Source organism: Merops nubicus, unplaced genomic scaffold, assembly GCF_000691845.1.
Source record: "Merops nubicus isolate BGI_N331 unplaced genomic scaffold, ASM69184v1 scaffold5164, whole genome shotgun sequence".
NCBI lineage: Eukaryota > Metazoa > Chordata > Aves > Coraciiformes > Meropidae > Merops > Merops nubicus.
This window is the reverse complement of record NW_008602143.1, coordinates 51,550-77,650: the sequence shown is the minus strand read 5'-3', so window position 1 is coordinate 77,650 and position 26,101 is coordinate 51,550. Positions and strand designations below refer to the sequence as shown.

At 37.5% G+C, this 26,101-nt stretch overlaps 1 protein-coding gene across 1 annotated transcript in view; it reads right to left on the bottom strand.

The window, feature by feature from the left end:
* TACR3 (tachykinin receptor 3) overlaps nucleotides 1-25,185 on the bottom strand; it is a 39,714-nt gene extending 14,529 nt beyond the window's left edge. Inside the window, exons 1-3 of the mRNA XM_008938230.1 lie at nucleotides 24,710-25,185; nucleotides 9,365-9,553; nucleotides 6,966-7,116 (exon numbers count right to left, since the gene is read on the bottom strand). Of these exons, the coding sequence (XP_008936478.1) occupies nucleotides 6,966-7,116; nucleotides 9,365-9,553; nucleotides 24,710-25,185 (816 nt within the window). The remainder of the gene's footprint in view (nucleotides 1-6,965; nucleotides 7,117-9,364; nucleotides 9,554-24,709) is intronic.
* Nucleotides 25,186-26,101: the final 916 nt, after the last annotated feature.

Genomic DNA, 26,101 nt, shown 5'->3' with positions numbered 1-26,101 from the left:
CATTAAACATTTTAATATGGAAAGAGACAAAGTGACACAATAAGTGGAGAAAGCTCTGGACACAGTTCAACATCTTGCAGCATCTGGCAAAGGACAAATTTGCATTTGGAGGTGCCTTTAAAAGCTCTTGAGAATTCCTTCTTCCTGGGTTGTTTTTTGTTTAAGCAAGAACTGTGACAATGTCAAACACAACTACAAATAAAACTGAAGTTTAAAACTTGTCGTGCCTCATTGATATGAAAATCTTCAAACAGATTTAACTTCTAGAGTAGTTGCACAAAGTCTAATGTATATGACTAAGTCAGTTTAACCTCAGAGAAGACTGACTTTTAAAAGTATGAAATCATAAAGCTAGACAATATGAAAAGGAAAACAAAGAGAGATTCAGAGCTAATGACCTCAAAAACTTGTACTTTAATTCTTTGTATTTTATGTTGAGGAAAGACATACGAACATAAACTGCCACTTTGGGTGGTATTTTGTCACACATTCAGATGCCTAGAGAATAAAACGGTGGGCGTTTCCACATAAGGACTGGAATAATTACAATGGTCTTTGGTATTTTGATTGTTGACTGACAACAAAGCAGTGGCTTGTACAGAACTGGTACTAGATGGGACAAATTGTCCTTCAACCTGACAGCATGTGATCTTGCTTTTTGAATGTGCTGAACAATGCTTCCTAAATTTATGAATGGCTACACCAAAGTACGTGTGGTTTTCTACCATGATAAAGCTTTGGCCTACAAGTGAGACCACTTGTTCTTAAAATAGGGTTTAGTTTTCTAGCTTCCTCTTCTCTGTTTTTTCTGTTCTAGTACACCCCTATCTTTTTTTCTCCTTTTTATTTTCATTGTCAATCTCTACAAAGTCATGGAGTAAATCCATTTACAAAAGAGGATTACTGATGGACCAAAAAAAATTAGTCTCTTCTGCAGTCTGTTGTTACATGGTCAGTTTGGATGAGCTGTAACCCAGATGCTGCTGCTGCCTTTTATCTATGTGCTCCAGGATTTTGTTGTCTTTGTATGCATAACATGGAGAAGTAGTATTTATACATACATATAGCCTTGGTAGACCACTACCTGAATAAAGGCCAAAACGTTTAGTTGTTATTACCCTATGACTTTTATAAACATTCATAGATGATGATTCAGTATAGACTACAGTGTCAGCTGTGAAGATTTGGCTGTCCCTTGAACTCTGCAGTACAAAGCTGTGTAGAGTAGTTGATTGCAGCTGGTGGTTTTAATAGAATTTAGGTTAATTGAGCTATATTGACTTTCTGTTATATTAAACTGATTCCCTTATGCCATTTTGAAAATGGAATATAAAATACAAGTTGTTGGAGATTGGGTTCCCAGCATATTCCTTACATCGGGAAAAGCTAGAAGGTGGTGGATTGGTTAAATAATTGGGAATATACTTAAGTTACCATATCTTTATGCAGTCCCCTGGGGTAGCAATTAGTTCCAGCCTTGAAGAAGTCTGAACAAATGTCTAGTATAAAAGTGGAGTTTCAAGATGGTGTTGACAGGAAATAGGAAGTCATATGCAAGATAAATCCTTGGACCCAGAGTGTCAAAACATTTTGTTTGTTATGGCAGGATGCAAACTTTCACATGAGGTTATATAAATAGGGCAGCATCTAACTATTCGGTTTGCCTAGACTTTGTGATTGCTTCTTAACAGTAAGTTTTGATTTCAGAATTACTTACTATGTGACGTGTGAGTTCATGGTGTAATATTCTCGTCATCTATTTTTGAAGAATAAGCTTTATATTATGAGTATGGTCTTGTTTTTCCATATCTGCGTCAGCCTTTGTGGGTGCTCGTAATTAATTCAGTGTTCCATGGTTTTTGATGTTACACTGCAATGCTTTGGGCTTCGATTATCTTGCTCTTATCTATTTATTTATTTATTTATTTTAATTGAATGAAATCTGTCACTTAATAAACGACTCCACATTGAAGCAACTTGCCTTCTTCCTTTCATCCTGGCCTGGTCAGCTACCAGTTAATGCCAGCAATATCATTATTAATAAAGTATCATTGATTAATAAATAGTTTAATTATAATTATTTGTAACTAGTGCTTTTTTTATTCTGTGCAGTGCATTATAAAATGCCTATTAACATGATTTCTTGTTGTGTATTCATATGTGGTAAAAAAAAGAAGAAAGGAAAATATGCCTTTGTAGTTGCACTGAAAGTTAATGAGAAGTCGGGAATAATATGCTGAACTGTATTTTTATGGCTGGAATGTTATGTAAAAAAGGAACAAAGGACATAGCACAGTTCCTCTTGGATCAGACAGTAGTCCATCTATCTTACTGTTCTGTCTCTGACAGTGGCAGTAGCAGGTGCTGTTTAGAGAAATCCCATGAACCTGGCCATTCCCATCTTCTGTTTTCCTAATCCTGCTTTAGCATCCAAAATTGTATTACAAAGGAATGTATCCCTACTTCATCCTTTCAGTATGCATTTATGAATTTATTGCCTGTTAATTTGCCTAATCCCTTTCTGAACCTTCTGAGATCATAGTATCTGGCAGGACAGTCTCAGAACTGTTAAATTACCAACTCTTAAACTACCTTCTCTTAAGGAACTCTCTTTTCTACCTGCTTTAAACTGTTTTGAGGATTTGATGACCAACAGTTCTTTGGTCACTTTATCTACCACCTTCGTGATTCTGTGAACCTTGATCATCTCATCCCTTGGCCTCCTTGTGTCCAAACTTAGAAGTCCGTGCCATTTTAATCTCTTTGTAAGACCTTTGATCATTTTAGTTGCCCTTCTTTGGCAACTTCTCAAAATCCATGAAAGGAAAAAAAACCAAACCAAACCAACAAAAAAACCCAAAACCACCAAAACACCAGAGAGAGAATAAGCAAAACAAATACATGTGAGTGGCTACATGTGAACTGCTCATGCAGTAGTTCTTACAGAGGACATTTGTTCAGACCCTGTCTTATTGCTTACTTGTGTAGTCTATAAAAGAGGGAAAATATCCCATGTATTTCAGAATATTATTTAAAATTGTGTCCTTTAAGACCTCACCTGTTTATTTCTGCTTAGTAAATCTGAAGCTTTTCACAGAGTATTTCTGAGTGATTTTTGAATTTACATGTAACTGTTCTGACCCTGACTTGGAAGAGTGTGTCCTGCCGTCTTGCTTGACTTGGCTTCTCACACTATACAGTATTTCAAATTCATATTCAAAAGTGGTTCTTGTGTCAACATTATTCCCACAGTCCCACATTGTTTTGATTATTATTTGCTTCTCAGACAGAATTCTTACATTTTCTACTTTTCTATTTTCTCCTCCAGTATGTTGCATATACTGTATTAGCAGTTTAAATAGATGCATTTGACTTGGGATGTTTACTTTTGCTGTCAAGAAAAAAACATGTAAAGCTTTGAAAATTTCCTTATATAATTAGGCTGGTAAACCTGGCCATGTCTTTAGCCACTCCTGTAATACTATAAGACACTAGCAAACGTGGGGTTTTTATTCTGTTTTTCCTTGCAGATTTGCAAAAAAATTTTGAAATTGGAATAAGGTGACTTTTAATCAAACTTGATTGCAGTAAGAAGCTGAGATGACTCCTCAAGCTGTGTTAGGAGAAGCAAAAAATACAGGCAAAGGCGTAAGTATGAAGAAATCATGAAAACTGCTGAAAAAGGTGCACAGTGACATATTATCATAAAGTTAGTAGAGGTAAGGAGAAACATAAACAAAAGATATAAAGGTGAAGGAAGTTTTTTTCTGTACTTCTGTATTCATCCTGTTGGTACAAGGCATCTTCTGTTGAGACAAACTACTTTTTTTTCAGAAGAGTTGTGTCAGAACTGCATATCTTGAAAAAGACAACAGTAACTGATTGATTTTATTGACAGTACATGATTATCCCCTCTTACAGGTTAAGTAAAGTTGAAAGAGGGATTGGAACAGGTTAGATATTAAAAAACAGTGTGTGGATACAACACCTGAGAGCAAGTCTCTAAGTATTTGCATTGAATATAAAGAACACTTTGGCCTAGTATAGCTGATAGTTGTATTATGAGCTATCTATATAAATTTCAGTTACATATAACAGTGTTGAAACTATAATTCTGTATTGTGAAAATGGGAATTGAAGGAGTGTAAATTATGTGTTCAGCTGAAAATCTGTCAGTCTCATGCCAGGAGCTTTAAGAAGAAGGGATAATGGCTCCAAAGTCTTCACACGCAGTGAATGTTCAGAAATTCAAAAGCTGAGGTCAGGCAAATTTAAATAGGGCAGTCCCTGAGATGTCTGACCTTCAAAATAAAAGAAAAAATAAGTAGTGGTAGTAGTCTTATGCAGTCCTGAATTTCTATTAATTGCAAGTCTTTGACCCTTAAAGATACTAATTGTTACTTTGTGTTACCCAGTCTGTAGTGTGTACTGTGAAATTTTTTGAATCCTGTGTTCTTTGATGTTGCTTTCAGAATTCTGAGTACATTGCACAGTCAATATGAAGTTATCAGACTATTGAAATACTAATAAATTGCTCAAGCTTCAATTTTTTTCTTGGGAAATAGCTTCTTTTAAAGGTCTTATGTGAACTGTTCGCTACTTCTTAACATTAAATACTGTTTCAAACAATCCTAATTAAACATATTTTAACTGTATCATTGCATAATATGAGACATGCAGTCAGATATTTTATAATTTTCCATTATAAGTGCACAAACTTTCGATATGTCTAGATAGCTGCATGCTCAATAGCAAGAAAAACAGATGATTTGTGTTTGAATAAAGGAAAAGCAAGAGCTCTGTTATGAGGCAGGCTGAGTGATAGCTTTATTTGAATTCCAGTCTATTATTTCATCTACATGAATAACTAATTATGATTCATCTTTCCAAATACCAGTCATTTCATAAATCCTGCTGGAAAGCACAGCAGTGGAACTGAAGAGCTGTCATGGAGCTCTGCCAATAAAGTCACTGATGCAGTTACAATATATCTGCATGTAATTTAATCCCCTTGTTGCATATGTTGAAGGCACACATTCCAGTATTCTCACATTTAAAATCCTTTAATTAAGAATGCTACTCCTTGTGTCTTGCATATATCTAGAGTTCTAAAGAGGTGCTGTATTCAAGAGATTTAATTGGACCTTTTATAGCATGTAGTAAAAGCTAGCTTTTCTGTTCAGAGACCTTTAGTTTTTATGACGTCTGTTGTTTATTTTACCTAGTTGTTATCCAAACAGGAGTTGAAGTTATGGCATCTCCTGGTTCTCCAAGTTAGCTTTTAATAATTGTCTTTCCACGCTTGGTTTTGTAAACTCTCTGTTATAGAAAGGGATTCCTTGGTTTGTCTTTACAATCAGACCCCGGGCACCCTCCACTGAGTATTTGCTTCATTTTTCTTTCCTCTGGCTGAAAGGGCATTATTGGTAATAGCACAGTTAATCGACCAGTAAAATCTTTTTATGCTTATGCTCTGTAGGAAAGGTAATTTCAAAACTTTGAAAATGCACTTTTGGATAAGTGAAAACATGCATGGCAAAGACTGTAATGATAACGTTGGATTTTTATGGATAAAGTTAAAGAACGATCTTTTGAAATGCTTTCAGCATTTCTGGAGATTAGTCCAATATTTTTTTTGGACAAATATGCAAAGCATATTGGTTAGTTTTCAGTGATGTTTTTCCATCATTTTCTCTCCTTTCACATTCCAAATAATCTTTGAACTGTTCCAAGGCAACAGTAGTGATAATACTAGTCAAACTGCATTTTGCTTCCTTAAGAGAGGCTAGCATTTTGCCTTCTTAATAAAGATATGCAAAGGTGAAAATAAGTAACATCTTGGTTTCATAGGAGGCATTGCACATCATACCAGAACATTGTCTAGGCATGTCTGCCATCCTGACAACTGAAACTTGCCACAGAAATTTTTACACTTGTCTTTTATGAGGTTGAAAATGTATGAATGAGAAAATGATCCTAATCTTTCATTTTGTGTATCCTCTGCCATAACGTTTCCTGGGCAATACGTAGGGGAAAAAAACACTTTCATGTTGCTAGTAGTGTCCTGAAAGAAATGGAAATATCAGTGTTCTCCAGTGTTTGCAGATCTCCTGTTGTCTCAGGACCAAATATGCTGCAGTCTGCTATTGCTACAGTGTGGCAGCATATACCACTGTTCAAACATATTCACAGTATTGGGAGGCAAACTGAGCAATTGAAAATGTGCTCATCATTGTGAGTTAGAAAGCCACGTCTGGGTACCATTTTTTTTCAAATTTGAAAGGCTAAATGTGTTTTAGTATCAAAAAAATATCAGAAAGGCTGCCTTATTAAAGAAGAAAAGTTAGGTTAAGAAAATTAATATTATAAGAAAGAAACCTTCACGGCACTGCAACAACATGAAAACTGAACAGGACACAGATTAGACAATACCTAGAGTGAAAAAGATGGAAAGAAAATAACTGGGGGAAAAAAAAATTGTATTCTCACCAAAAGTTGTTGATTTAAAACCTAAATTATTCAATATGAACAGAATTATGGGCCTTAATCTACTGAAAATGACAGCGAGAATCACTTTTGTTTCAGTAGGATAAGAATATGGCCTAAGAGAAGCTAATGGTTTGCTAGCCCATTGTTCAAAACTCAGTATTTTAGCTCTGTAAATGCTAAACATTTGGGCCTAGTTTCCACATATCAGACACAATATATGCTGTTGCACGTAGAGTAGAAGTTAGAATTCAAATATTACCTTTATTTTATTGACAAAAATAAAGTTACAAAAAGAACAGCTTGTGAACGTAGAGAACAACTTGTCAGACTTAATCAAATTTCCTGTTGAAGTAGGTCTCTTATTACTGTTATTTCAAGTGATTTAGTGTTTCTGATTTTATATACTGTAATACTTTACAACACAATTGCAGGTGATGCTATCAGGGTTCAGTTAGTGAGGTCTGATGGAACAGTACCTTTCTCTTAGCTTTGAGCTGCTCGTGGTATTTGTTGGATGTGTCGCCTGGTATTTCTCCTCCCCAGAGGGTAATTCCAACAATGGAGTAAGTGATGCCCATAACTAACAGTGGAAAGCAGTAGACCAGCACAATCACAATGACATGATACCTGCAATGAAAAAGCATTAGGCTGATGAGTGCTTCCAGAGGAGCTATGCCAAGGGAATGAAATGGTCTGCTAGAAGTCGAGTGCTGCTGTAGCATAAAACATGTTTTCTATTGACTGGGTGGTCCTCAGTGTTTTCACTGTCTTGATGAAAGTCTTGAATTGCACTGCAAATTTATTTACATTTTAATGCGAGTACTTTATGGGGTTTCTATTCCTGATTTTGAACTTGCACTAACATAAATTAAGAATTACACTCTAGTTACCATGATTAATGATTGCAAAATAAGATATGTTTGTCCATAACTAGCTGAATCACTTAATTATTGCATAGCTAAGTATCCTAAGGGCAAACTAGGGATTTTGAGCAATATTTTGGACCGTTAATGAAAGACAAAAGTAACTATTTAAATGGTAAGGGCCTGATAAGTGTCCTGTATTATTCAAAATACTTTCTGTGACAGATATGTTGCCCACGTACAACATAGTCATCATTGCTGAGTTAAGCCCTGGGACAAAAAGGTAACTTCTTTTGCCTCCTGTAAGTTCCTCGTTAAATGCCATCTTCAGATAAAATCCTAGTGAATGATCAGTGAAGAATCCACAGCCATCACAGTGAGTGTGACCTTACTGAGCTAAAGAGAAATATCTGTGCACGGCTCCTCCAGTGATAAAAATTATACATGATCAAGGCCTCTTTCACCTGCCTGAAAGAGAGCAACAGGTCAAATTTGATGCTGGATGGTTCAAAAGGCATTCAGCCTTGGGCAAAGAGTTCTTCTTAAATGCCAAAGAGGACATGAGAGGGCAAATAACGTTTCTATGGCTATGTAACTGCTTATTCCTAATTCTGCCAGAGGGACAAATAGAATATCTTTAATTTAATTGACTGTTATTCTACACTTTCTGAATCATAGAATCTCACAATGTTAGTGGATGGAAGGGACCTCAGGAGATCATTTAGTCCAACCCCCCTGCTAAAGCAGGTTCACCTAGAGCAGGTTACATGGTTGCACAGCAATGCATCCAGGTGGGTTTTGAAAGTCTCTAGAGAAGGAGACTCCACCACCTCTCTGGGCAGCCTGTTCTGGTGGTATGTTACCCCCAAAGTAAGAAATTTTTTTCTGGAAGCTTTTCCTAGTTGGAACTTTCTGCATCCTAGTTTGTGCCCATTGCCCCTTGTCCTATCACTGGATACCACTGAAAAGAGTCTGGTCCTATTACCTGGACACCCACCCTTCAGGTACTTATAAACATTGATAAGATCTCCTCAGTCTTCTCAAGGCTAAACAGAGCCAGATCTCTCATCTTTCTCATAAGAGAGAGGCTCCAGCCCCCTAATCATCTTTGTAGCCCTCCAACACACTCCAGTAGACTCTCTCCAATAATTCCTTGTCTCTCTTGAACTGAGGAGCCCAGAACTGGACACAATCCTCCAGATACAGCCTCACTAGTGCAGAGTAGAAGGGGGGGAGAACCTCCCTTAACCTGCTGATCACACTCTTCTTAATGCACCCCAGGATACCATTTGCCTTCTTGGCCACAAGGGCACACTGTTGGATCATGGTTAACCTGTTGTCCACCAGGACTCCCAGGTCCTTCTCCACGGAGCTGCTTTCAAGAAGGTCAACCTCTAACCTGTACTGCTGCATGGGAATATTCCTCCCCAGGTGCAGGACTCTACACTTGCCATTGTTGAACTTCATTAAGTTCCACTCCACCCAACTTTCCAGCCTAGAGAAACTGAAGAACCAATTCGCCGGAAACTAGAATCAATTACAAGTTTTACAGTTTTCTTATTTGAACTGATATCTGACATAAGTAATTTTGATAGTGTAACAGAAGTAAGTGGGTAAATCTAGTCCTTTGATGAAGAAACCCAGAGGAAAAAAATCAGTTTAAGACAAGAAGAGGCTGGAAATAATTGTTTTCCTGGTTAGGATGAAAAGGGAGCATGCTTTGAATTAAATGTTCTGTCCCTATTTTTGACCGTCTCTCTGTATTGAAGTAGCCATCTTAAATGAAGCAATGATGGTAAACATGCAGCATGGGATGGAGAACACCTCACAGAAGTAGAAGAAAATAAATGTGTCCCACTTATCACTTAAAACGTGCTATCTTCCTAGCTTAGAAAACCCAATTTACATTTCTCAATGATCAATACAGATCATGCAGATGATGTACAGCATTTGCCAAGTCCGTTGCAAGTGTAGACACTACCATGCACAAGTTTAAAAGAACAAAAGCTTACGTAAAATGCTGTTTTGGACCACCTGGCCATGCTACATAGCAAAGAGTTCTCCCAGGCATCACCTTGGTTATGGAGTATAAGCACTGAGGAAAGGCCAACAGGAAAGCCAAAATCCATATGCCTCCAATGACCACCTTGGTAGCAGTTGCAGAGAGCCTGGGTTTCAAGGGATCAATAATGGCCATGTACCTGTAAAAGAAAGCAAAGAACCTCTGCATAGGAAACCTTCATTGATTAGGATGTATCTAGAATCAACCAAAGCTTAGGGTTGGAAGGATAAAAGCAAAGATATTTGTCTTCCTAGACTTCAGATAGCATTGTGCTCTTTGAGTGGTTCAGGTCTAAGGAAGGCAGTACTGGAAGAAAAAGAAGGTTCATTGAATCTTATTTTACAGCTGTGAGACACCTGATTAACCATAGGTATACCAATAGAGCAACTATTTCTTGAGGAGTTAGTTAAGCCTGTTAGTGCACAACCTGACTGAAAGCAACAACAAGACAGCTGGATCCTCTGTTACTCTGCTACATAATACAGGGTTTATCTCTAAATAAAAAATTAACAGCCAAGCTGTCAGGATTGTTTGTCATCTGTCCAAAAGCTACAGGAACCTGATATGTCCACATACATTTATTTCAGCAGACAAAGACTGACTTTGGATTGTCTACCAAAGAGTGCCAGAATGCAAATGGTTCATACGGTGACTGAAAGAGGAGCCAGATGAACATTTCCTCAGGCAATGTGGAAGTGATACAGCACCAAGGGAAACAGGTGCATAAAGCAGGAAAACATCCCATTTGCTTTCTCAGTTCCTACGTTCTGAAGTAGGATCACATTCTTCCTGCTGCCCTATAAGTGTATTGGCAATCCATGTGTGCTGATAACTTTAGAAGAACGTGCAAAAAAAAAGTCATTAAAAAGTTTACTCTGAGTAATTACAATTTAAAAGCTTAGGAAAAAAGGCATCATCAAGACAGACAGTAAAAGAAAATCGAGTCTTGTTTTCTGTCTTTTGATCTCTGTTACAGATGCAAGGAACAAAGGAATCAGAATTTTTAAATTTTATATACTCCATATCATAAAACTTCATGTGTTTTTCGTGTTTTTCTTAGCATGACTGCTTTTTTTTATTTCTGAGCTAAACTCTGCATTAACATGTTTTCTACCGACATCCCCGGTCACACTATTTTGTTTCATTTAACAATGACCAAAGAATGACTTGCAAAGTTGTTAATCATAATAATTAAAAACAAACGGTGCTGAAAATTCCTTCTGCTATTAAGGGGAATGCTGATAAGTATCAGCCAGAATCACATTTAAGGAATTTTTTGCACTTCTGTAAAACAAGGGAGGTATTTGCTGTATGTACATCCATACTGGCTTACAGATATAGCATACTGAACAACTAACTACATGTTCTTTAATTTTATATCCTAATGTTTTCCAAAACAACAGAAGGAAAATGTTTTTACATTTAATATTTTCCTTCAGATCCAGAGGGTTCCCAAAGTGTATTAAAAATCCTTTTATTCATGACTGAAACACAGTGTTGTTAGTGAGGTAATGTAGGAGTTAAGAGATCAGCAATTTAAATCAAGACATTTCCATGGAAGTATTCAGTGTATCTGTGCATATTCAGGAAACTGAAGATCTGCCCTTCTCCAGTCACTGGTAGTATTGATGTTCTGCACTCTTTTCCAAAACATTGTTTTTCTGAAATAAAAATTAGAATCTCAATGATTTAGAAGCTCCTCAGGAATAAGCATGGCAAGTCAAAATGAAACTAACAACAACAAAAATATATTTTCTGTGTTTCTTTGTGGTATTTCTGTTTTCATATTATATGATAATACCTGAAGCAGATAGGAAACTGGGATGAATATGAAAACCAGCCTGATTGTTTTACTAATGAGAGTTTTCCCAATTTCTAGAGTGTCTGGATAATTTTCAACAGTTTGTCCTCAGTCACAGGGATTAGTACTAATTCTGGAAGAGACAAACTCATTGCCAAAGAATAATTATGACCCATATACTTTTCACTGTCTTTCACAGTACGTATGTCCAGTTATCTGATATATTTGATCAGATTATTGGGGAATCTCAGTGATTTCCTAAAGGTCCCCTTTGTTTCCGTTGTAGGTCTCCAGTCTTAATGCCTTTTAATTATTATGATTAACCCTTTTCCCTGTCTGTTTCAGATTTTAAATACAGTAAGAAAATCAAACCACACATGTTCCAGCCTACATGTGTAAAAAATATTTTCAGAGCTTTCCCTCTTTGTTTCAGTTGTACTTTCTGAAGGAATTGCAATAACTAACAGTTGAACTTCATCAATTCTTTAAGTTTCTACCTCACATAAAGTTGGATTGGGATAGATTTAAAGACTGTTTTCTGTATGGAAAATTATGGAGGCAGTAATAGACATCGTATTGCAGGACTGTGGAAAAAAATCACTTTGTCTCATGAGCATTTAAAATTTTGTGCTATTGTTAGACTTCAGTTGTTGTCAGGCTTAGAAGTTACAAAATCACTTTACACTCAGAGAGAATTAATTATTTGTAGGTAAGCAAGCATAAATTAGGAGACCCTGTTCCAAGGGGACACTAATACATGACTCTTGTTATTTTGCTTGTCTATGTAACTTCTACATTCATAGATAAAAAAATTTCAAACCTATTAACGATGTTTACTTTTTGTGTTCTCATCTTCTGCCTTGACTTTAGATTGTAGGAAACCTTCTCATACTCTTAGGTGACTGCTTGGGTCAAATCCAACCAGAATTTGAATTGAGATCCATTGAAATCAATGGATAAACTACCGTTGGTTTATCCAGAGTAACTACAACCTGGTAATGAAGATGAATTTGTAATCCTGAATGCTGTCTTTCAAATTGAGCTAGCCTGAGTGTGGGCTGCTAGACAATGTCCAAAACACTTGATGAACTTTACCTGTAGTAGATAATAACCCATAAACAAATCATTATTTTCACATGCTTGTGGGACTCTTAAGGTATTTCTTCCTAGCCTGGAATCATTCCTTTCAATTGCTAGTTTCCTTCAGATTGCACATTGATATTACTGTACATGCTATTGTCCAATTTCTATTACATTCACGGTACTCTTATTCCCAGTTATATTATTCTTATTCCCTATAGGTATCAGCAGTAATTCTCTTTGCCTAAGATAAAATTCTGTTGTTTTATCTCCCTGTCTGGTGTCTAGCCTCTAAAGATGTGGATTGTTTGTATGAAATGACTCATCCAGCTGTACTGATGGAAATGTTAACTATCGGCTGTCTGAGCCAGTAAGTCAAAGGACAAGAATCAGATTAAAATCAGGCTACGTGTCTTTCATGTTGAAATTAGAGTGATAAGCCAGCAGCCTAACTTTTGCACAAGATAGATTAGAAAAATATAGCAGGCAGTCATTCTAACAAACAAGACGAGGAGGAGGTGGAAGAGCCTTGACCAGTCCCTCAATAGTGCCTTTGTGCAGGAAAGATTTAGCTGACCAGAGTATTGACAGCTCTCTACTACTGAGCATTTGATAACAAATCTAATTTATTCTAACTGGCCAGAACACTAACAATTACATGAAGCATCTTACTTGTTCCTTAAGTGGCTTTTCTTAGCAATAAGATTGCTTAATTAACACAGTGAGGTACTGCTTTATAGCTGCAATTGTTACACTCACTCAGACTTGTCATCTAAGTTTGGTAGCATTTTCCTAGAGAAGCCATCATTGCCGTAATTAAGGATAGAGGGAAATGTGGAAAGACTCTCAGTTGCAGGTTCAAAAAACACCTCCATAGCTGAGCTGTATGTGGATGTTAATCTCTGTAGCCAAAAGAAGCCCTGAAAAGAACTAAGTCATTCCTGCACTATTAGTTGTCATTTGCAAAGGAGGCTTAACCACTCCTGCCTATAATTTTGTTTGCTGGCAATGTTATCTTGCTATTACTGGTGCCTAAGAACGATAAATAGTTTGTCTATCTCTTTAGCTTCAACCTGAAGAGGCAGTAGCTAACTTTTCAGTCAGCCCTTGCTTTTGATCTGTGTTCATTTTGGCCAAGATATTTCCATCAGGAACAAAAGCTCCTGCTAGCACAGGTAGAGGTTCCACGCTTAGGTGTCTCTAAGAAAATCTGTGAGTGAGAATAAATTAAGGATAATTTGTATGTATGATGCAGGGTATTGCCCCTTTATATTCCAATTACCCATGACAGACAACTGTGTTGTTGTTAGGGCTCATTTCCTTACTCTGTTTGATATCCTTACATATATTTTGTATGGTAAAGTGCCAATTAGACGTGCTGTCTGAATTGTGCACTGAATGGTGCTGAAGATGGTGTAGAAAAAAGATTGTGTGAGTAGGCCAGGAAAGAATGGGAGAATGATGAAATACAGTATTTGGAGCAAAAGAACTAAGACTGGGGCACAGTTTTCCAAGTGCAAAAATAGGAATAGAAGTGAAACAAGAATAATGATAAACTAATAGGAGGAGAAGCAAAGAAAGGAGAATTGCAGAATACTAGCAGATAGAAATAGGATGGAGGTGAGAATAAGAAAGAAAACTGAGGTGGTGTAAAGGCAGAAATTCCAAGGTAAGTAGAATGGGCAGAGAAGCACAGTGTTTTTTGATAGGGCTCTGTGGTGGCAAGCCCTTTTGTCTCTGCAGGTGTATGGGGAAAGAACTCCCAGAGAGTTGTTCTCTCTGTGGTCAGCCATACAAACTGCATGCAAGGGGAACAGATGGACTTCTCTGATACTCTGATGTCATGTGTCTTAATGTCTGTTCTGCTTCTCCATTGTTCTTTGAAATGGCCTGAACTTATGCAGTCCCTCTGAAATCAGTGATAGTGGCAAATGCTGAGGCCCACATAGGTCCACTGTATTCTGTGATATTTATACATAGACCTTGGACTTCCCCACACCTCTGCCTCTTAGGGGCATTAAAAGATGGCAGGCATTAGAGCTGAAGGAGGATTTATAATGGCTACAAGCAACTGAAGACTTGCTACACTGTTGAAAGGTGTTCTGTAGCCACACAAACATTATTCAGTGAGGTGCTGTGCCAGTTGGCATTGCAGTCTTTGGACGTTTGCTGTTTAGTCACTAGGCTGGAACAATAGGACCCCCTGCCAAACAAAAGGCTCTGAACTCACTGAGCTTGTTTGATTTCAGGATTGGACTTCTAATGCTTTCTCACTCCAGTGAGAGCTGCTGATAGTGGCACAGATAGCTCATTTTACACAGTAAAGCAGGGATGCTGAATCTAAATTACATATCAACTGAAAAGAATTATCTTAGTGTGCTCATTTATCCCAACAAGCAGAAACTATTATTACCCCATCCAATATAAACACCAACACTTGAAAGATAATTATAAGATTGAATATGCACATTTAGAAATTTAGGGATGTAAATATGTACAGGTAGAGACTCAAGCCAACACTTAAAAGAATGTGGATTATTCAACATCGGAACCATGTGATTTGCTTTTCTCTAAAACATTTTTAGGTAGCACTTTAGTTTCATCACTAGAATCATTAGCACATGTTTTTGTTTGCTTGAGATCATGCTATATCCCACTGACATAGCTTTTCTTCTAGCTTTGGCTTATGTTAGTCTTTGTTCCTAGCTAATTTCTAATGAAGTCAGCAAGAGTCTTTGCATTGAACTTAATAAGACATCAGTCAGGCTGCAAGATATAGTGGCTGGTTCATTATGGTGTGCTTGCTGCAGCTCTCTTCCTTCAAGACTGTTTTCATATCTGCTCAGGTCAGAATAGACCTAGTTTCCTTCACAACTGCTCAGTTTGGCTGCAGTCTACAATTTACTCTTTGGTACTTATTTCTTGTGTTCATCAAATCAAGAAAATCTGTTTTCTCTGAAATTATAATAGAGACAATTCTCATTTGAATAACCTTGATAAACTCAAGCCAGTGGTTATAATGACAGCATAATCATGGAGCTCTGTTACAGTTTGCAAATAACGTAAGAGACAGCTGGTAAATACTATAAGAGCTACTGAAGTTTGTGTATTATGGTCCTGACAGCAGAAAAGATAAAAAAAAAAAATAAAAAAATCCTAATTTATATTTCTGCAAACCAGCATAAACTGACTAACACAGGCAGGAAAATATTCCCTTTTTCACACATCATTTAGGAAATTGTAGCCAAAATACATAAGACATTTTAAAAACAAAACAGTATTCAATATTGGATCCTACAAATGCCCATCTGGAGACACAGTTGGAACCCTTTAATCATCCTAAGTGATTTGTTTCACCTGTTTAGAGTGTGTTTATAAACTGAATTGGAGAAAAAAGTAATCAATTCAGCCCCAGATTTTGAGGGAAATTGTGACTTGACAAAGGAAGAGACTGTGAGAAAATCATAATGCTTGCATATAAGTGGCTCATCAACAGCAAACAGCAGAGTGCACTTTGTTTGTGGATGCACAGATGCTGTTATTGCCTCAAAACAGAAGCTGGTTCTCAAACTTTGTATTTGAAACCAGCTGGTAATTAAAAAACTTAAATAGGGAAATTGCTATGATTCCTTGCCCTTATTTAAAACATTGTTGTGGAAAATCCTACAAAAGGTCTCTGAAGTAGATACAGTAGACTGAAGAGGATGGAATGACCTGTGAGATTTTAGAGGCATTTTTTTTGTATGCTGAAAAGCAGATCTTCAACTCTTGCATTCTTTATTCTTCAACCTTTTTGTGCAAGGACCTGTATTTTCTTGTGGGAGTGGTCTGTATTCATTAATTTAGTCTGATGTGCTCTGAAGGAATAGTGGCTATCTTATGTAGGACTAGGTCTGAATAAGACTGGTTTTGGTGGCTGAAGGATCAACAGTGAACAATGTTACTCTTATGCAGTGATCACCTTAGAGCCTTGATTTACCCAGAGGTACATGTGCTGCTCTTGGTGAGTGGCTGTTGTGTTTTGAGCAGGAGGTAACACTGCAGGTTTTCTGAAATCAGGACTAGTGTCCATGCCTTGCTTTTGGGTACCTCTTAACAGAAACCTTAAAACACTAGTATTGAAATTCTTCATTGTAGCTGAGTTCTCATAAACAGTGCAATGTCTTTCTACTTGAGGAATATTCTGGCAACTGACAATGGGCTAGATTTTTTTAAGTATGTAATTATTTCACACAATGTGTTGTGTAACTATGCATATTGATAGAAAAGAGAGAACACTTTGGTCTGTTTCATAAAATGCTAGACTAGCAGACTTCCCCTGACAGAAGGTCTTCTGGTTCTGCTATTCTTTGAATACAATCTACGTGGGTATCAAGGACCAATATCAATGCAAGTGCTGCAAAAACAGCTCCATCTGCACAGACTACAAACCAATCTGTTATTCCCTTTATGTCTGACACTGTCATCTGAATGGGTTCCTTCTTGGTTTTGCAGTTATTTTGAAATAATTTTATTTTAGGTAAACATAAACATATGAATAATACAAATTTCTTTCCTGGTTAGTAAATCTGTCAGAAATGCATGCATATAATCAATAATATTCAAGGAAACAACAAAACAAAAAAGCCAACCCTTGACTATCTTTGAAAGTATACTGCAGGCTACATTACATAGCAAGCCACAGATACATCTTTTAATAGTTTTCATCAAGCTATAAATAGGGGCATTGAGAAAATAAATTTAAGGCTAAGAATGTCTAAAGTGAACTTCTCATCTGAACCTATAGTTTGAACTTGTCAGATGTTGTTTCCTGCTTTGAACAAGAAGACTTGGGGTGAGTCACTGTTGTAAATGTTGCCTCTACTCCTCAAGGTATTGGCTTGTAAACATGATTTTTTCCTTTTTTTTTTCACTGCATCTTTTGAAAGCAGCTTGTTAAATATAATATTTACTCAATGCAAAACAAAGAGGAAAAAAAAAAGCTGTTAAGCCTATATTTATTCCTAAACTGTCTCAGGATGTTAACAATAACATAACTCTGTCAGGAATTTTGACCAAAAGCCAGAGAGGTTCTGTCTTCTTGCCTGATCATTACAAGTTTGTACCATAGCAAGAAATCATCTTCCCTATGTCTCTGACAGTCTGAGTCTTGTAGCCATTGCATCAGGATGTTCTGCAGAAACTATTTCACCTTTTTTCTCATAAAGAAGTAGAATTATAAACCAAAGAAAATAATTTTAGACCCCCACGTCATAAAGAGTCCTTTATGTTTCATCTCTTTATTTTTGAACCCTTAACACTCTCCTAGTCAACTTTTTCTACCCAGTTCTGAAGACTAGTATTTTTGAGACCTGCCTAGATACTGAAATCCAGAAATTTGATGTGCTTCACCTTAAAATATAAATTTGTGAAACACAGAGAAAAATGGATGGGATTTCCTATTTGAATTCTATAGTTTGACTGGCAAATTAATCTTAGTAATAATAGTAAAAAATTTAAAAATCTATATCTAAATTTTCCCCTTCATAATACACAGTGCCCAAGACTAACTGAGAAGTCATGATTATTAAGTCAAACATTAGTTTGGAAAAAAAGCTGTACTGAACTTTAGTTTGGGGGTAGGGCAGCTAGTCTTTTGTGTAGTTATGTGACACCAGAGGCAGGCAAAGCTAACAAACAATAAAATGGCATCCTGTGTAAAAAACAGCATAGTAAGTTTACAGAAACATCCATTTCTTTGGATGAAAATATTCTGAAGTATGAGGTGGGGGGGACCTTTCTGAGGAAAATAACCCATAAAGCACAAGAAACCTGAAACGAAATCCATCTAACTTCTTGTTTTTCTTGTTCATATCTCTCTCCTCATTCTTCATGCAAATTCTCTTTTTATATGGAAACCATTTACATTGAGACAGCAGAGTGTGAGGGAGGGGGAGTGAGAGAGGGACCAAAGGCTGCAGTTCTGTTTGGGCTGAGCTCAGTGCAGGGAATGGCAGCTTGCTGGGCAATGCAGGTTTCCTGCCTGCCATCCCTTCAACCTCCTCTACTCACTGGCGAGCCAAGCACAAAACACTCGGTGCTGAGCACATGTATGCAAGTACCACTATTATACGTCTTCTTGGTGTTGTGCCACTTTTGCTGACACCACTACTATATGGCAGCATGGGGTCATGCCCTGTGCCCTCCATATCCTAACCTGTTAGACGTATCGGAGACCATTTTTTCACATCTACGTTTCCCTGTACTTCAGTGTTTCTGAGTGCACAGGAGAGGTAACAGATGCTTAACTCCCAATTCAGATAATGTTATTCTGCATCAAAGATGGTCATGTATAGCTTGGCAGGAGTCTCAGTTTAAAGTGTCGATGGCACATGAAGGCCTTGAGCACTTTGTCCCAGGAACAGGAACTCATGCAGAGACAGATACCAAAATGTATTCTACTGTAAAGATAATACATTTTTAAATGTGCCAACTGCCTATTTCAATAACTGATTCATTTATAGGGATTATGGTACTACTTTGTGACAATAATAACTGCTCTTACAGTATACACTTGAAAAGAATGAAGAGCCTAAATGATATTTTGAGGACCCGAGTGTGTACAGATGAGGAACTTAGGTTTTATTTGATAAATTTAATCGTGTTTATGCCTTGTAACTGTCTTCTGTTACAAGCTTGTATCATATTACTTCTGCTGGAGTCTGAGTGTATAGAAGGATTATTAACAGCCATCAATAACTCAGTAATGTCATTGAAAAACAGAAAACTGACCCAGTACATGTGTATTTCTGTAGACGTATTAGAAGTCTAAGAAATAAGGTGGGAAACTAGAATAGCAAGTTTTGAATAAGGATATTGGTGTAATAGGAAGGCTAGAACCTAGATAGGAGGAATGTACCACTGCAATACTGAAGTTCCTTAACAAAGAAAAGACATTGTGCAAGAGGAGGAATAAAACTGTATGTTAAATATAGTTTAAAATCGAGTCAAGTAAAACAAATGTATTAATGAATAATATTGAATTTTATGGTTTGAAAATCCAAGCATGACTCTAAAAAAATAAACTTCAGCATTATACATGCAGCTAATTCACAGTAGTAATGGTGAAATGCCAAAAGAAATTAGAAGGCTGTGGTAGCAGGTAGTGCAATAATAATAGGCAATATCAGTGACATCCGTGCAGATGAAATATATTCCTGGTCAACATTAATGATTGCTCTATGGAGCATCTATGAGGAGAAGCCCAAAGTAAAGAAGGAGCTCTTAAGTTGGTCCTGAACACTGTCCATGGTCCGATATAAATGTTATTATTCTTTGAATAGTGTGTAGAGTATGGCTGATTTTTACATCTCTGCAGAAACAATAAAAGTCAAAAAAAGCTGCTATGGTAGTATTTTATCTGATGAAAGGGAACTATAAAAACTTAAGAAAGCTTATTAAAAAGAAATGAGTAAGGTAACTAAAAGGAAACAGAAACTGCTAATAACAAGAATCAATCGTATTCTGAAACATGGAGATTATTTATCTAATCTTTTATTAGTGAAGGTTAGTTTTGTTTTGGGTCTGTTGTTCAGCAAAATGAGTGTCAGGGTGCTGAAAAGGAGAAAGCTGGGACCGTGGCTCTTAGATTCTGATTCTCATTCCATGGCAAATTGTTTAATTATTTTATTTTTCAATCAAATTTTTAAAATCATCCTGATGTCTACATTATCCATGTCAACAACATGATGCTGTAGTCATACTTGAGTGAGCTGTCTGGGGAACCAGAGGTAAGAGTGCTAATATACCTGTGTTAATAGCTTTATTCTTTCTAAAACTTGTGAGAAACACACTTCTGTGGAATAAATACAAGTAGCAAGTTTCATCACAGCTCTGTTGGACTAGATGAATAGAGAATAAAGTTCTGTATCTGCCTGTAGGTCAAAAAACCCAGACATTTCATTCTATCAGAAGGACCAAAAAGGAGGAAAGATGAAGTTATTATAGAAATCATAATGGGATTTTGGGACATGATCAATTTTTAAATTTTAAAAATGGTGATTTACTTTGATAATCTTCTGATTATAAGTTAATTACTGGACTGTCATTATCAATGAGTGACTGAGGCAGCAAATTGTAACAGCTCTAGAGTTTACATAAACACGATAGGCAGAGAAAGTTTTGTAATTTAAAAAAAAGCACATGAAAGTGGTAGCCTCTTTAACATTGGACTTTATTTTGTCATTCTTCTATTGAAATACCTTTGAATCTGCAAGTAGCTGAACTAAAAAATGGGCTGGGATTTTTGCAGACTATAGGGCTAGAATAGGTGGCAGAAACTGATCTTTAAAAAGGATTAGGTCAAATCTATCATTTTCCTCTTTCCTAATAATTTGTTAAAAATTACATCTTTTTGATGCTATTATGTTGGCCCATATTGAGCAGCAGTAAAACTTGTAGGCTGTTTTGCAGTAATATGTAAGTATTATTTACATGTGTGTTAAATACTAGCATGTATGTAATATTTTTTTCAATTACTTTTGCATATAAAGAAACCTAATATATATGTAATAGCTCTTCAAAGACCAAAATTTTGCTTACATACAAGGAAGAAAGGAAGTGGTAGGATGTGAATAGGATCAGCAGCTACTCTGTCACTGTTAGAATGCCTGTTTAATTGCTTTTACAAACAGTTAAATTTGTTGAAATGAGGAAGTCATGGAATTGCTGAGAGAACAATAACTGAGAAAGTTATACTCCAGATGTGCTAATAACAGGAAAACACACGTGAAAATATACTCAGTGCTATACTGAAGGCATGTTATTTTATGCTATTTTGCTACATGTCCAAAATTTCACTTTAACCATCAGGTGTCTGCAGAGAATTTCTAGTCATACACACAGAACTTGTATAATGACGCAATCTTAGGACTGGAAATTAATTGCCAGTGTACATGAACCACCTCTTTTGCATGCTAAGAACTAGTAGGAGTGGACAATGGGTTTTCAACAGCCAGGGCCAGATGGCCTAAATTATGCCTGAGTTACTGTCTTTAATATGTCCAAGAACTGTATCACAGCCAGTAGTCACAGAGGGAGTTGAGACACACAACCCTTTAGGATCATGCACTGGCCAGTGGCAAGGGCATGTTGGCTTCAGAATGATCCCCGTTCAGTTTATCTTAGGCTATTTTAAAAGGTTATTGCCAAGAGGTAGCTGTAGGAACTTAACTGCACTGAAAGCAATATAACTGTGGCACTGTGCTGCAGGAGCTACAGAAGAACAAATGAATGAATACCCATGAAGAAGTACAGTGTATAATCTGTGCTGCTTCTGACTCCTGAGCAGGCTTGGTTAAAGCTCCCTATGGCATCTCTGTAGCAGGCTGCGAACTGCCTGTTGGGAAAGAAGCAGAAGGCAGGGTAAAAAGACCACCAGGAATGGGTGGTCAGAAGTGTGAATAAACCCACACAGATTTGAGTCTATGTTCAATGACCAAGTGGTTACACAGCATCTTGGACACTTTCATCTCTGCTCCAGGTGGAGGACACCTTGCTGCAGGAACTGCCTACACCACAGAAGTCTGTGTCAGTCCAGTCATTTCACAGTGTGCACAGCTTAGCGTGCTCTGTAGAATCAGATGTGAAAGCAAACGTGCTGCCCATGACCTCTGCTTAGTGATGTCTGCAGTCATAGTGACTCATTCATACTCTGTGAACACCTGGATGTTCTAAAACTATCAGTGGAGTATATCATAACATACTTTTTAGTGAGTTGCAATCCATGACCTTTCAGTATTTTGAAATGTTAACAATTTCTGCTGGAAAATCATCTGATTTGATCTTATAATTTCAGTGCCCTTGGAAGCTTTATCCAAATTTGTACATTTGTTTATTTTTTTTTTTTGTAAAAAAATAAATGACAGTGAATATGTAAGGATGAGTTTACTGGGTCAAAACTAAAGAAGAGTGTCCTGACTGAAGCATTAGAATGGGAACCAAAGTTTTAAAAGATGTCCACTCAACAGATCTGTGCCCTGGAATGGGGCAGTCTGTATATATAAGGACATTCCTTGGGATTCACTTTTGACTTCCAGTTTTCCTTTTGATTCTGCAGAATTGTTCTGCAGTGGTAGCCAGGAAATGGTTAAAGGTACTGAACAAATGAGGTGTGATTTGATACAAAAGTAAAAGGCATAGCAGTGTGAATAGGGAAGGAGGGCTAGGCTGCTCTTCTGCTTGTTTTCCTTGATGCTCCTTGGTGCTACAGAGACCTCACCCAAACAGAGCTGTGGCACTGTTCACTGCTCCCCCCTGGGGAAGAATTTCATTTGCTTTGGGGGCAGGTGAGCTTGGACATATGGTGGGGTGGAAATAGTGATTTTTTTTTTCAGGGGATTTTCAGATAAAAAATATATTGGAGTGAGTAACTGTAGTAATTGACTCACTTCTGAGCACCAGTATCTCACATTGCTAAACTAAGGAAAACATTTCCAATATATTTGTATCTGACCACTGCACTTCAGTCAGCATGGAGCAGAGCTATTCTTTGCTGACACGAGAGATGCACCCTCTGGATTCCCAGGGAACTGGGAAATGCACCTTCATTTCCAGCTTCCTACCATAAATTTAGGAACTTTCAAGGTAGTAAGTACTGTGTCTCTGTGGGTATTTTTGTCAGAAAAAAAATGAAAAAAAAAACCCTAACTCAGATCATCCTAGTAACTGCTTGGAAAATGATGTGCTCAGCTGTAGCAATAACAGCTAAATCCTCAGCATCAGCTAAGAACCTTTTATCTTTCTGAAAATCTCAAGCTAGATGAGAATCTTAAGCTAAACTCGAACCAACAATGGAAGAAATCTTTTCCTGGTTAAAGATAGTATCTCTGGCTTCAGCATCATAGAATTATGGAATACCTTGCGTTGGAAGGGACCTTAAGGATCATTTATTTCCAACTCCCTTCCATGGGAAGGGACACCTCTCACTAGACCAGGTTGCTCAAAGCCCTATTCAGCCTGGTCTTTACACTACCTCCTCCGTTATTAATGGGAAGTAACAGCTGGGAAGATGATCACCGGCTGGAGAAAACTATACTGACTTCTTCCTGTCTTCATCCATCCCTGAAGCAGAGAGGTAAAAAAGTTGTGAAGAATCTCATTTTCTCTTTCATTTTTAACTTACTGGAACATAAATGCATCTGGCTGAGAATGCCTCCTAAAATTTGCAATCAGTAGAGCCAACAGAAAAGCATTTTTATGAACTTGTCCACAGCACAAACAAAATGTACAACGTTTCCCAATCTTTGCACATAAAAATAAGAAACAGTGTTTCAGAAGGTGAATTGAACCTTATAAAATCTTAATTGCCATCACCAGAAGGTGCTGCAGTTCTACCGAGTCAATTAAGGCAAGATGCATAATGTGATTTGAAAATGTAGAACAGAGTTTTGTGAATAATTTCAGTGTTAAAAGGAATAAAAGATCTGAAGTACAAAGCAATCTGTTTTTCTGAATGAAAATTCAGGAATTTATTTGATTTCAAAAGCATGGGGCAAGTTATGTTTCCAGTACAGCAAATGTGAAAATGATCATAAAGAAAGGAACACTTACTAGGGGAGACTCACAGCACCTTCTGAGAAAGACGGTCCATCAAAGCATCTCTGTTTGAAATCTGAGAACTACATCTCCCCTTTATAGAGACTACAGCTCTCCTATTCCATTATTGTCAAGAGCACAAACATAAAGTTTTTCCCTATCTGGTGTTCTTTCAGTCACAAAGGCTTGTTTTACTACAAATAAAAGAAAAATCAAGTGCTCTGAAATCATGTTCTTATCAGACCTCTGGATATGCACAGATGGCAATGTAAATAGTCTCATTAGTTAAAATCAGGAGGAACCAAGCAGCTCTGAGATGTCTGTGAAAAGAGCTATTAAAAGCAGAGGCTGAAGTGATTTCTGAGGAGCAGGCAAATGCTTCTGCCAGCTGCAGAAGTACAAAGAGGAGGGAAATTTGAAATCCTCTCTCTTCACACACAACCTCTACAACTCCTTATCAGTATGAATTAGATGACATCAGCTGAGGGACAGATACTATTTTCACGGGTGAGGAAGCAAACCCCTGAGCAACGGCTGCTGTTACAGGATTAGTATTAAAAGCTGGAGCATGAAGAGCGACTGAAGTCAGAGTGACAAAGTGTTTGCTGTAAAACAAAGTGAGAGAGTAAAACCAATGAAAGACTGAATGAGAAAAATATCAAAGACATGAAGAAAAACAGTGTTAGGGAGAGATCTTAAAGAAGTACAGAGGAGCACAATCAATGAACTACTGAGAGCTCTGCCTCTCATCGCTTTATGATTATTATTTCTGTATTTTTTTTATCATCAGAGAATCTGATCTTAATCTCTTACCCCTTAACTTTTCCTCTTTTTTCTCACCTGTCCACAGCTATTGCTGTCATGGAGTAGATGCTGGCGAAGACAGCTGTGATTGGGAAGAAGTTGTGGAAGCGACAGTAAGCCTCTCCAAAGTACCACTCGCTGTGCAGCGCGTAGATGAAGTTGATGAGAGTATTGAAAGCAGCCATGGAGGCATCAGAGAAGGCCAGATTCACCAGGAAGTAATTGGTCACTGTCCTCATGCGCTTGTGAGCCAGGATAATCCAGATGACAATGAGATTTCCAAAAACAGCCACTGCCACCACACCACCATAAGCCAGAGACCACAGGGCAATGCGCCAAGAGGGTTGCACAAACTGATTGGAAAAGTTGGCTGCTGAGGACGCTACAGGGGGAGAAGTGTTTCCAGCTGGCGCTCCCAGCACCTGTCCCCAGGGATTGCCTGCCATTGCATGGCTCGTGTTCCACCTGCTGCCCATGCTTACGTTCCAGTTGGCTGTGGGGACAGAAGTCATCTTGGATCTTCCTCTCCTCTCTTCCAGCAATGTCCAGGAATGATGTGCCTCTCCCAACCCTCCAAAATTCCCACCAACAGGTAAGAAGAGGAAAGAAGGAGAAAAGGAAGACAGCACAGCAGGTACTGGGAAGGGGAGATCTGTCAGAAAAAAACTTGGACTATGCTGTTCAAACTGTTAGAAATGCTGTAACAGCTGAGTAAGGAGAGCTTTCTCTGGGTAAAACAGCATCCAATTCCTCCTCTGTACAGCCACCTCTTGCTTTTGGTTTTGCTGAAGGAGAAGGGGACTGGTAGGCAAAGCACATTTTACAGGCTTGTGAGTTCCTAGCGTCATGAAGGGAGTGGAGTGACAAGCTCCATCCACTGGTAAGGGAACACCTCTTTTTCTCTGTTCCCTCCTCCCCTTTTATTTCATTCATTGCCAGCAGCAGGCACTTTCAGGCACTGTGGAGAGGGCATGGGGAAAATGAATTCTCATCTCGTTTATGCTGAGAGATTTGTTTCATATTGCATTTCTTTAAGTTTCATTACTGTGCTTCCTTTTTAAATAGTCTTTTTTGCCTTGTCTTTGCAGGGCTAATTAGCTGGCTTATTTGAATATCCCAGGACTGAGCCTGCTTTTTATTAAAGCTGTTTCCAGATGAATCAGATCTGCTTTTTTTTCTGCTGTCTTTCCATTTAATACAAGCTTTCCTTTTAACCATTCTGTTAACTACAGATTTGAAATAGTGACCTCTTTCAGATAAATAAATACATCCTGCTGCTCTTTAATTACACTTTTCAATCTGTAGTATGCAAATCACATCAAGAAACATTTATAGAATTAAAAAGTGACTATCTTTTTCTTAGATCACTAACTTTGGTACCTGTAAAGCCATTTGTATCTTCATCAGACACTGATTTTTGTTGAAACA